This window comes from Cheilinus undulatus, linkage group 7 (assembly GCF_018320785.1).
Source record: "Cheilinus undulatus linkage group 7, ASM1832078v1, whole genome shotgun sequence".
Taxonomy (NCBI): Eukaryota; Metazoa; Chordata; class Actinopteri; order Labriformes; family Labridae; genus Cheilinus; species Cheilinus undulatus.
Genome location: NC_054871.1, coordinates 23,599,213 through 23,612,931, shown reverse-complemented (window position 1 = coordinate 23,612,931; position 13,719 = coordinate 23,599,213). Strand labels below are relative to the sequence as shown.

Genomic DNA, 13,719 nt, shown 5'->3' with positions numbered 1-13,719 from the left:
TTATTTCTTTTGTTCATCTTGAGTCTCAAAAATTAAAACCATATTTCAGCTCTAAATAACAACAACAACAACAAAAAGATTCTTAAATGCAAAAAATCTAGCTATAGTTCAAAGTACTTTGTCAGCAGTATCTCAGGGAGCTATCCTGCAAACTGGCTGAGTAATAAGGAGAATCAGTCTAGATTTATAAGCTATTTCTTTTTAGCACTGTGGAGTTCAGTGTCAGCAGGTTATGTTGCTGCTGTTTATTGCCCTCAAAGATGCAGATGACTTTGGCTGCACTGTTAAAAATGCATCTAGCATGTAATGCACATGTAACCCAAAGACATTACTGTAAGTTTTTCATTAGTGTATGGCTGTATTTAAAAAAAAAAAAAAAACAGTACATCCTTCATTTCTTATAAAAATCAAATGTTTGGTCTGTTTCAAAAAATAGACTACCAATATTTTGAAAAAAATATTTGTAGTACAGGATGGAATTTGTGTTTTTTACAGTGTAAAAAATATAATTAAATATCAGTATCGGCCAAAATGAGTTTTAATATATTGGCATATTGGATATCTGCAAAAATCCAATGTTGTGCATCCCTAACGTGTAGAGATTCTGAAGAATGTCATTTAATTTACTGGCATGAAAAGTAACTGGGTTACTGGTATTTTTACATTTTTGACTCCCCTATTCCTTTCCCTGTGTCCTTGTCAGTTTTGCTTTTGATTCAGGATCTATTTTCACAATTTTTTTAGTATCACTCTGGTTGTCTTCTTTCAGGGCTGACATATTTTAAGAAAATCAATGATCATCTACAGTCAATGGAAGACTATTTTTTCAACGCTCACTTTCATTTTTGGTTTGTTTTTGAAAAAAAAATCTGTGAGGCTGCCTGAATGGTTCTGATGTTATTTTAGCCCACAGTTGTAAAAGCAGTAGCATTCATGTGTAGAATTTGAAAAACACAGAATTCCTGGAGTTTAACCCTGTTATTGCACAGTAACAAAGAGCTCAAAACAAACCACAATTATTCCAGACCAAAAACTGATGGCAGACAACATTCTGTTGTAAAAATAGCTGGTTTATCATAACCTCAACATTGATTGTAGAACAGTATATTGTTTTTAACCATCTTAAATGTGACATGCACATGTGAAATAGTTACATCTCAGGACTTGCCAACTGGAAACATTATTTCCTGCTACTTTACAACAACAGGATTGAATGGATGGATTATAAAATAACAAGATTTCCACCTTCAGAGACTTTTCTTGCAAATATTCTATCTCATGATGATTATCACCTTAGTAATTTTCTTCTCCGGGGCCAAGAGTCATGTTTCATCTGCCTGCACAATATGTTTGTTTTTTTTTGTTGTTGTTGTTGTTTTTGAGACTTTATGCCCCCCTTCCCCTGGCGAATATTTAAGATATATGTAACTTCTTTGTCTGAACTTTGTATTTTGTCTAGGTGTCCTTACTTTACACACATGCTAATTTTGGGTATGACACACTCCTTATAGGATCTCTTTTTATGTAATTTTGGTGTTTTGAATTTGAAATTGTCATGTCGGGATACCTCCTTAGATACTGATGGACTGATGGACAACTGTGTTAGGTCACATGGTATGTTCACATATTTAAAATGGTGACTCACAGATGCATATACAAGTCTGAAGAAGAGCATGTTGCCTCAGAACATCACTTGGTTGCAAATAAATGCTTGAAATGGGAGCTCTTTGGTGTGCGGACCTTTTCCAGGAGATGTGACTAACAGAGCTGTACAGAAACTGCATGTTGGAGACTTTGAACACAGTGGACATTGAGATGCAGGGAAACAGTTTAAATCTTTTTTCCTGTGTTAGAGACCTAAAAGAGAGTGCACCTTATAAACCAGGGCAACTTGTATCCTGGATTTTTCAGTGAATAGAAAAACACACTGCATTCATTTATAATTTTCTAAGCTTGTTCATATCACTGTATATAGAACAAAAAAGGTTAAAAGATTGTCACCCATTGCAGACTCATTTCATGCATTGGTAAGCCTGAAGAATGGACTTTTGCATTGGAGGTGGCACTTTGGAAACACTCCTGAACAGAGAACTGCTGTAGGTGTGGACTCCCAACCCAAAGGGTATTGCAAAACTAAAATAAAAAATGTCATCATTCCCTCTGTCATTGTGTCTTTCTTTCCTCAGACACACCTTCTGGCAGTATCGCAAGGAGAACCCTCAGACCAGAGTCGGGGAACCTCCCCCTGATGGCCTCCCGGGCTTTAACAGCGGTGTAATGTTACTGGACTTGGGCGCAATGAGGGCCTCTGTTCTCTATAACAAGCTGCTGGAGCCACACAATGTGGCCAAACTAGCCGACCAGTACCGCTTCAGGGGCCACCTTGGTGATCAGGACTTCTTCACTATGATCGGCATGGAGCACCCTGAACTGTTTTATCCCCTGGCCTGTGGATGGAACCGGCAGCTGTGCACCTGGTGGAGGGACCATGGATACGGAGAGGTGTTTCAGTTGTATTATCGCTGTAATGGACCTGTTTATATCTACCATGGCAACTGTAACTCCCCAATACCAGATGACTGATGTAGAGGACCCATGCTGGTAATTAAAAAAGGTCTTTGATGTCTACAGCAAAATTTAAGGGAAATTTAAACTTTTTTGGAGGGAGGACTGGCTTTTGTATCAGTTTTTTACAGACTCTGCCCCCTGCTGGTCAAGGGGCTTCAAGAGGGCCCATCTATACAGTAGCGCTATGAATATGGTTCTCACTGGTGTCGGTTTTTAAATACATTTTCACAATTAAAGCCCAGAAATACATCTTGGTCCCTACAAGAAGCCAAAATGACTACTTTCTTGTTGAATTTGACTGGCTTATGCAGCACCTTCTTAGATGACGATGGATTGTGGAAGAATTTAAGCCATTTTCAGAGGACAAGGGCTAATGTCAAAACAGATGCAACTATTAACATCACACATTGTCAAAATTAATGCTTGATTGTTTTGATTTTATCTGCTGAAGTACATATTGATTTAGATAAAATATATTTTGAGGATAAACCACTATCATGACTAACACATGGTGTTTGAAATGGATATTTGGTCACAAAGTGTATTATTGTGCATACTTCCATACCTTTTTTACAAATCGAAAAGTCTGAAAACTTTCCTCACATCCTCTACTTTGATTTCCAGCGAAGTGACTTAACTTGCTTACTCTGTTTCTTTTATATCACTGTAAGGTCATGTCAGGTGACGGTTCATCTAGGGACTTGTGCGTCCATCTTTTGTAGCTTGAGATAGGTAGGAGCATGCTGCCACATCTCTATTCAGACCCATCTTATTGAAGATTTGAAATGAGCTGTAAGGAGGAGGATGTCGGGGAAGTAATGGTAAACAATAATGGTACTTGGGGCTGTTGTTCATGCCCTGCCTTTTTAGTTTAGCTGAGGTCAAACAGTCCCATCAGCCTCAAACATTTCAGAAGGAGTGAATCTGCCGGGAAACGTGACTCAAGACACTGACCCAGTTTTTGAGTTTTTTTCTAACTGTGCTCACTGAACTGACACTCAGATTCAAAGAAATGTCAACACTCAATATTCACCAGACAGGAAATTGTCTTAGGTGATGCACATCACACACACACACATTACTGCAAGCGAAGCAGCTGAATGCTCCTCACAGTCAATAGAGCCAAAGAGGCTGCTGGAGACACTTGAGACCAGGCATTATTCCAGCTCAATTCACTTGCTTTGAACTCACCCTGAAGCTGATCAATACTTTTTCTGCCCCTGGCAGGACAACAATCTGTACCCTCTATGGTGCTAAAAACCTTTGTTAGTTCAGAAAAAAACATGGATCACAGATAAAATGAACCCATTTCCACTCTCAGCTCCTGTTTGCACTTTACAATTTAAGAATGCTTCGATGTAAAGGGATTTTATTTGCAAGTAGCTAACCATTTTACATCTTTTATTGTTTTGTTATTGTTTCATTTTAATGGTTTTGTGTTGTGCACTGAAGTCCATACATTTATGTTTGTGTATATTTCCTAGTCCTGAGCAACAGCTGGTTTTAATCTCAAGTTTGTTTGTTTTTTAATTTGGAAAAAATGTAGAGACTCAATAACATTGCACTGGCAATCCATTACAGTGGTTCAGTTTTTGTCACTACATAAAAATACAAGTTTGCAATTGTTTGTGGGACAGTTCAGTGTCCCTGAAAGGATAAATATCTGTGGAGTAATGGTGCATCAGTCAACCAGGTACATGTCAAAGATGTCTAGCATCCCAGCAGGGAGCGGCAAAAGTGGTCTTGTCGTGTTATATACAGACATATATAAAGACATTCTGGCTGCAGACCGTTCATCCTTGAAGGCAAATCTCACAGACCATTCATCTAAGACACTATAAATCTCAGAACCCAACCCTTATCTGTTGGTAGAAGGTGTTTCCAGTTTTATCTTTTTTAAATTCAACTGTATTTATAAAGTCTGGCAGTGACATTCATAAAATAACAAAATTGCAACATTACAGCAAACTAAGCAACATTTCGTAAATAAAATAGAGACAGGTCAGTGGTCTAATCTAGGATAAGAGAAATTATGCATGGACCTGTTGTAGTAGTTGTTACATGAATGCTGGCTAAGCTAAAGCTAATTATAGCTACGTGGCTAAGTAATTAATGTTCCTATATAAGCAAACGTGGCTAAGCCAGCTTTAAGTACCCTTGGGTTTATCCAGGTATGCTGTTTATGTTAAGAGTTATAGTGACACTTTGTTTTACAGCTCCGTTATCTGCCTCCTCTTTACTCCATTTTTCGCAGTTACTGTGAAGTCTTCAGCAAATGCTAGAATATTTGGTTCCAATGAAATGATGTTTTTTTTGTCTTAAAAAACCCATCATGTGTTTACTTTACAGTTATTTATTGTACTTTTTTTTTTTCTTTTTGATGAACTGAAGTGGAAATAATGCAAATGTGAAATGGAGTATGTATGATGTTTTATGGGCTTATTTTGACTCCTCTCATACTTCCTTAGGAGATTCAAGATGTCAGAAAGTGGAAATGATTTGTTTTAGATGCTGTAATTGTGAAAATTAGGGCCAATACCAATGTTTACAATAACAATGTAGGCGAGGATGTTTTTTCCATCACTTCCTTTGGTGTAACACTCCCAATATAACAACCCTATCTCAAGTGGTTGACCCTAAAAAAAACAGTTATTTAAATCAGCAGTCAGGTGTACTAGATGCCAGCATTATATTAACTAAATCATGTCATGCTACATTATTTGCCAATGGCCGATGTCTGTCAACAGGTCTGATATTAGTTGATATGGATGTTATACTGATGTCTCTGTGCACCCCTAGTTTTTCCTTGATAAAAATGTGATGATCTTTCCTCAGAAACTTTTCCAGTTTTGTTGCATCACTGTGATACACGTTTTTTAAATCAATAACTTGAATGTGCAATGTTAACTTTTAAGGGCTATAGATGTTTGTAAAATACATGTAAAAAAGTAGGATTCATATGTAAATGCTTTGGAATATGTATTATAAAGCTGCTGTGTTCAGTGTTAAGGGGCAATTTAAAATGTTTTACTGACACCAAAAGCAATGTAAAGCAGCTCAAATCAGTATTTTTAAATTTTCTCTCTTCTTCAGATGTACAGTAAACTTCTTTTTGTTCTAATATTTGTCTCTGCATTTTTCCATGTCTTTTGTTAATATGATGGTCAGATTTCCTAAATAAAATATTAAACAATATTGTAAAGTGGCAGTGGACAAACCTTTTTGTGTGGATTTATGTGAATTAGATTTGGCAGCTGTTTAGACAATTACAAAAGAGTTTGTAAGCTTTAAATGGTCAGGTATCTTCATGTCTTAATATGATAACAATAATGGTCAAGTCTTTTATGATGCTTTTGGTCTCTTAAATGCTCTTGAGAGCCACTAACTAAGGGTTAGAGTAACCATAATGCAGTTCTGTCATATTTTGTATTTCTACAGTCATCACAACCTCCTTCAGAGACCAGTGCCAAAATCAGTTAGAAAACGGGATTTAACTGTTATAAATCATAAACTGGGACACAACTAACACAAACAGAGCCCCGTTTGGGAAAAAAAAAACTGAGCACCTCTTTTTATGTCTCCATGTTGATTGTTTATGTCACATTAGACTAACTAGGCATTCTCTGAGTACCCATTCCCCCCACCCACTGCACCAGCACTTCACCCTGAGTTATGACAACCATTGCGTTATACAAACCTGTGCTCATGTTCTTGTTTGTCTGCTACATGCCCGACTTGACCTCTTTCTGTCGCTCAGACCTGCTAACACAGACACGTAGCTGTCCACGGACAGATAAATGGCATCAATCAGCCTTGACCTCTGAATATGCTGACATTCAAATAACCCAGTTTACACCTGAAATTCAAATGTCTTTGTGCTGAGGGATGCTGGGATACATTTTATGTCTGTGATGACAAAGAAGAACTGTTTGGGAACTTTTGTTGGTTAACATCACTTTACAACATTTGTATTATTTGGAACATACAGCATGTAATAGCATGGGACAAGTGAGAATTGGGCAAGTTCTTGAACATTTTGCTGTTCATGATGGTAAGTTTTTGAGCCTCAGCAAAGTGAATCAAGCAGCACCTGAAATGTGAAAGTGTGTCCATATGCAGTGCCAATAAAAAGTATTTACCCCCTTGGATTTTTTACCCTTGTATTGATTTTATTAATTAATCATGGTCTATACACCAATTGGTGCTAGTAGTCTCACGATTAGTGAAACTGGTGTCACCTAAGTGCAGTGAATGTGTCTCAAGTGATTGTAGTATAAAGGCACCTATGTCTGGAAGGTCCAGTCACTGGTTAATCAGTATTCCTGGCTACCATTACACCATGAAGGCAAAAGAACGCTCCAAGCAACTCAGACAAAAAACAAATTCCAAGGCACTGAACATCCCCTGGAGTTCAGTAAAATTCATCATCAAGAAATGAAAAGAATATGGCACGTGTAAATCTGCTTAGATCAGGCTGTCCTCATAAACTGAGTGGTCGCGCAAGAAGGAGACTTGAGGAGTTAATGTCTAGGCTTCAGCAGCTGAGATGGGAGAGACTCTGAATACAACATTTGCCCAGGTTCTTCACCCATCAAAGCTTTATGGTAGAGAAATTGCCATGTGACAGTATCTGTCTGTGTGCAATCCTCCTTTTATTTAATCAAATTTTGATTATTTTTTAGTATTTTAATTTCATTGGTAGCTTTTTTGGCTGTTGTGTGATGTTCATGTGCAGAGGTTCAATGACACCATTGATTTTCCTCAGACTCACAGTCATAGTGGGCTGGAACACGTTTTCACTCAGGAGAGCATTGATCGCTGATTATTTCTGACAAAAACAGCACATCTCAAGGTGACAAACAACAGATGCATGTGAAAAAAAATGTATTCTCACGTACCTGTACATCAGCAGACTGTCTTTACAATCTACTGACGTTAAATGACACATTTGTCTCTCCCTTATTTTCTCTCCTCACTCTTTTTTTTGACGATGTTTTGCATGTACAACCAGACACAAATTAACAAGTACTGTCTCGCATGCACCACTGCCATCTGTGGTCCTCAGAGACCACTCTGTTTTCCACCTCTCAGAGTCAGAACAGCTGTGGCTTATAAACAAGACTGAAGATTATGATGGCAGCAGAGACATTTTGTGAATCACCAGCAAATGAAACATCAGACAAAACAGTCCGGCTACAAAAATGGGCCAGTTATCGTCAACACCATTGCCACAGCTCGTTGGCTATAGCATATATGATATCCGGTCCAAATCATGAGTTTTATTTTAAAATGCATCCCAAAAAACTGATTTGATACTTTTTCAGAGCTGAGGCATATCAATGATTAAAGTGTCAATAATTCCAACTCTGTAAAAGCTGACAAATTAGCTTCATCTGGCAGGGATAAGGTCATTTTTTTATATTAGGAAAGATATTTTTGGTGCTGGTGTCTCTCCTAAACATTGTGCATCATTGTAGAGAAGTTCAAAGAGTATAAACACACAGTATGAACCTACTGTCTTGCCAGCTATTATGTAAAAGACTGACTTAGGCTTTAGCAGGAAATGTACATGAGTTTCATGTCACACAGTATGGAATAAAGCCACTGTGAAATAACATGTAACCTAAAGGGGATTATGCATATACAGTACAGTTATAGGACAAGGAGAGGAAGAACATGGACCCTTGAGACACGTTAGCCCAGTTAGATCATATGTACTGTATGTTCAGGTATTATTTATGTACATGGCACAAGAAAAACTAGCAGGCAGGAACAGTTGATGGATTTTGGAGGTGCGTCACAAACCACAGGACACACGCCTCCTCACAGTCAGATACAGTAAGTGAACTCAGTGTCTCCAACTACACCTGGACTTATTACAGCCGTTAATACACAAGATATCCAATCACAATGCTCTCTGGGAGGATGCAAACTGTGATCACTGCCCAGGAGGCTGACCCATATAATATATGTCTCCATCCAGGAGAAATTGGGTCTCTGTGTCGCCCTACTTCAAAGTCCGAAGGGAGGGATGTCCATGTTAATGGCTAATCTTGTATTCAGCTGCAGCATCAGACTGATGACTTCAGATCCGGGGAGTCTGATTGAACTTTTCTAGTGTCCAGTAGGGCTCCATCAATTTATGTGTCTTACATGCAAACAAGAAGAGTTGGATAAGACATCAGATAATTGCCCTCTTTTGTAATAAGATATTGAAGTGTGTCAGTTATACCCTTTTTGTTTTGTGTTTTTTTCATCAAGTTTGAACTTGAAAAAAAGTGAATTGTTGATAGAAATTATTATTTTACTTCAAAGAGATTCATGAAGTTTGGTGTGAAGTATAGCTTTTTAAATTAGTTTCACCTGTTTCATCTATCCAAAACACAAGTTTTAATGATAACATCATTTTGTGCCCTTAAACTGATAAATCACCTCCCATAATAAAAAGTTAGACTTTGAGTAACAAATGGAGCTAGGCCTACAAGCTAGCTCAGGTGGACGACTCAAGCTATGCTGATTTCACCATTATCTGTCATGATCTAATCACTTGATAGATATACCAGATTGAGAGGGCATCTATAATTTAAGATGCAAGATATTCAGCTTCTCCTTCTGCTCAGCCATCTCGACCCCTTTCTTTCAACCGGTCACCACCTCAGCACCCACCTGTAGACTCTGACAGAGGCTTTAAGGTGTCATCTCATCCCTCCTCAAACTCTGCATGCAAAATAAAGTAAAATAAGTTCGCAAGTTGGGTGTTTTTGAAAAACTGCACATTTGAGTTGTCTGACTGAAATATCCATGTCTGAGTAGGTGGACATTAACCCTTTAAAGCAATTTTTGAGACCTCTGCCTAATCAGCATGATCAATAATTTCCTTAAAAACCTTTGGTACACAATCAGATAAATTTGCCCTCCAGTGGATTCGATTTCAGTAGAAGGTTAAAAAAAAACTTCTCAATTCCAAAAAAGTGAGAATTTTCTGGCTATTATTTGAGGTATCAGGCTTTAAGGGGTTAACAACAGCAGACTTATGAGTTATGTTTGTGCTGCCTGCTCCAAATCGTCATTTTCTTAAAATTTACTCTATTTCAAGTTTGATCTCTCTGTCAACTTAGCTCATCGTCCATCCACACACGCCTTGGTGTGTTAGCCACTTTTATGCTTAGACCTCATAACTCTGTAGAAAAAAAGAGTATCTGCACTTTTGAGTTTTGTTTCATTACAAAGTCACGCTGCCAACTGCTGGCCTGGCGTTCGTATCACAGTGTTTTTAGTCATTTTTGAGTATCCATGTGCATTGTTGCTGCAATCAAAATGTCACCAACAGAAGTGTTTTGCTATCCAAATTACTGTGTTTAAACAAAGAATATTCCCATGGTGGAGCTGCAGTCATCTTTGACACACTTCATGTTTTGTGCTTTGGACGTCACTTCTGTCACATCCACCATTATCAAATATATTGACAAATATATGGACTTCTAGCTGTGTGGCAAAGTAACTTCTAATCCAACAAGAGTGTTACCCTGTTGATATATTTTATAAAACCTTCAAATTTTAGGTTGCTTTCACACCAGAGCTGTTTGGTCCCTTTTAAATGAAACCTGGTTCAATTCCCCAGATAGTCTGGTTTGTTTGGAATGGTTTGAAATTTCAAACAGTCTTGTTGACTGATGAGTGCCGTGCAACCCTGGATGGTCCAGATGGAGGAGTGGTGGATGGTTGGTGGATGGCCATCATGTCGCAACAAGGCTGTGACGTCAGCAAGGAGGTGGCGGAGTCATGTTTTGGGCCGGATTCATGAGCAGAGAGCTGGTTGGCCCCTTTGGGGTCCCTGAAGGTGTGAAAATGACCTCGGCAAAGTATATAGAGATTCTGACTGACCACTTTCTTCCATGGTGCAAAAAAGAAGAGCAGTTCCTTCTGTAGCAAAATTTTCTTCATGCATGACAATGCACCATCTCATGCTGCAAAGAATGGCTCTGAGTCATTGGCTGCTATGGGCATAAAAGGAGAGAAACTCATGGTGTGGCCCCCATCCTCCCCTTACCTCAACCCTCTTGAGAACCTTTGGAGCATCCTCAAGCTAAAGATCTATGAGGGTAGGAGGCAGTTCACATCAGAACAGCAGCTCTGGGAGGCTATTCTGACATCCTGCAAAGAAATTCAAGCAGAAACTCTCAAAAACTCAAAAGTTCAATGGATGCAAGAATTGTGAAGGTGATATCAAAGAGGGGCTCCTGTGATAACATGTAACTTGGCCTATTAAGATGTTTTTTGATTCAAATAGCTTTTGATTTCAGTGAATATGGCCTCCTAATGCTGCAAATTCAACAAATGACCATTTTTAGGTATTTACAACCTATAAAATGTTTTAAAACTCTGTCGTGCTTAATGATGTGGAACAGTGCATTTTGAGGTTTTTAATTTAAAAAAAAAAAACAATTATCATTATGAAGTTTGTTCAAAAACATTTGAATTATGCTCTAATGGATGATGACTTGAAAAATACTGACTCTCATTTGCATTAATATTTAGGAAAATAAGAGAAAAATGTCATTTGCTTAATAATGAGGAAAGCAGTGTAAATGCTCTATAGAATGAATGGGTTCGAATTTCCACAGAAAACACACCAAAATCTCCAAGAAGAGTGGAGGCTGTTATAGCTACAAAAAGGGAGGCCAACTCCATATCAAATGTCATTACACTCATTGCAGTCAACAATACAATGTCATTACAGTTCCTGCTGGTGTAATGGTTAGGCTTCCAAATACTTTTGACCATAAAGTGTACAACAAACTTCTGAATGCCAAAAAACAGGCTAAATTATCCTCTCCCAGTGGCTGCATGTAGTTTCTATCAGGCCTCTACCCATCTGTAAAGAAGTGCACTTCCTTGAGTTGAACACTGGTAGGCATCATCCGTGTCTTCACGGATGCGGAGACATCAGTCACATATGAATGGAAATAAGGGTTTCCACTCCCCGTAATAACAGTATACTGTATTTATTTTGATTCTAAACAGACATTTATGAATCTACTTAAGCCACTGAGGTAGGTTTAACCCATTGCTGTTAATTTTTTGCTTTTCTTAAAAGTGGTCTGCATGAAATGTAGGATTGAGCTGAACTTAATGGGATTTTCTTGAAGAGTGAAACCACAGTCCTCCTCTGTGGTTTTCTTTGATTTATAAGTCTGATGCTCCAGACTGGAACAAAATCAAATCAAATGTTTCACATTGTGCAGATACTTTCAAATTTGATCATTAAGACACAAATTGCAACAGTTTCCACATTTGCCACGCACAACTTTATGGAGCTGACCTACTTCTTCCTTTGCTCTGATAAGTTTTATCAGGACAGTTCAGGGTCATGGTGGACGTGACAAGCAGAAAATTAATCTCCCGTGGGGCTTAATGGAAATTGATCAGATAAAAAAAATCAATCGCCAAAGAATCAAATGATATTATGGAAGTCAAACTGGGCCATCTCCTCTCCTATAAAATCATCATCTTTAATCATAAGATAACACAAGAAGGACCCAGTTTTGCTGAGAGAGATGTCCGGTCTGGAAAACAGTATTTCATATCTTAACGCAGAAATCAGGTGAACTTTTCCAATCTTGAATAATATTGACGGTCAGGGACATGAAAGTGTGAATGACCTAGATGTTATAAAGCCTCACTCACTCCAGGATCAGGATCAGGGCTAAAACATATTTGAAATTAAACAGCAAGTCTGGTTAGTTCTCTTTGAAAACCTGTCACAGATTATTCTTTAATGCTTATATATCCAGTTAATCCACAGTGTGTGCGCTGCGAAATGACGCACATGTTGGATGATGTGCCAGTTACCTGATGAGACATAAATGTCGACCTCATTTTGTGGTATTTGCAGGTGATATGAAGACTGGTGCTTGTGAAAAGACCATGAGATGGCATTTATGTGAGGTTTTACATAGTGTGTGTGAGGGTGGGTGTGTTTGGGTTTTCAGTTTCAATTTACTTCTAAAGGACAGCAGTGCTTACAAAACCACTCTAGAGTGCTTGTGCTTATTTATTAATACTGCAGCTCTCATTCATATGACATACTGGGATTCGTTACATACACCATCTAGCACGTTCCACTGAAACACTCAGACATGTACAAAAAAGCTTTTATCTTACAGAGCTTGTGAATGGAAACACCCCAGAGTATGAGAGGAAAACCAGAGAGCAAGGTTATGATAATGAAGACCTAATATGTTGGGCCCCATTCTGCTGCCTGTGTCAGGCACGTTATAAGACCCAAACAGTAGAGCACATAAGTAGGTCAGTGTGCTACATCACATGCAACAGGCCAGCAGTGGAGAAGTGTCAGCGGTGATTAACAGCCACTCAGACCATGCCAGCGCATAAATTGTGAGGATGACACAAATAATTACAAAAAAGGTATTAAATAGGCCTCCTCTGCTGGATGAATCTACAGTTTAATCAGTTCATAACTGCTTTTTTCCTGAACTAAACTGGAAACTCTTCATTACCCTGCAGAAGTGTGATCAATACATGGGGTCAGCTGGAAGCCTTGGGTTCAGGCCTCATGATAGTGAGCAGCTGTCCTACTGAAGGCAATGACCTTCAATCGATCCAAGCAGAACAGTTCTCTGAGTCGTTTGCTTCTTGATTCCATTTGGACAAAGGCAAGCAGAAAGACAACCAGGAATGAATAGCCCCCTTTAAATTGCCTGTTCAAAATGAAGTAGCATCTTTATTGCTTTTTACTTTTTCCCATTGTCACAAAACATGTGGGACAAAAATGTGCCCAGCCATTGAAAACCAGGAGCAAGTCCCCCCAAGGGCATTTTGAGTTATTTACAGATTCTGAAAGTGGGGTTTCTAAGCTTTCCAAAGATGTCCAACACATTGAAATCACAAAATAGAAGAAGATGTGGACATTTGAATGTTGGCTATCCTCAGATTAGTTTTGTGAGAAATGAAGCCTCAAAGTTTCTCAAAGATAGTCACCTACCTGGGGAATCAGGTGTGGAACAAGAGCTGGCCATCGCATTAATAAAATTGCATAGAAAGAAATGGGGATGAAGAGGGATTGTACCTAAATTCAAATATGAAGTTCATAGAATTAAAGGGGGCATATTATTCAAAATAAACTTTTTC

At 38.4% G+C, this 13,719-nt stretch overlaps 1 protein-coding gene across 3 annotated transcripts in view; it reads left to right on the top strand.

Annotated features, from left to right (window-relative positions):
- Positions 1–5,787, top strand: part of xxylt1 (xyloside xylosyltransferase 1) — a 39,491-nt gene extending 33,704 nt beyond the window's left edge. For all 3 annotated transcript variants that reach the window (XM_041791754.1, XM_041791753.1, XM_041791752.1), the window contains one exon: positions 2,187–5,787. In XM_041791754.1, coding sequence (XP_041647688.1) covers positions 2,187–2,583 — 397 coding nt within the window. In that variant the 3' untranslated portion in view covers positions 2,584–5,787. The remainder of the gene's footprint in view (positions 1–2,186) is intronic.
- Positions 5,788–13,719: the final 7,932 nt, after the last annotated feature.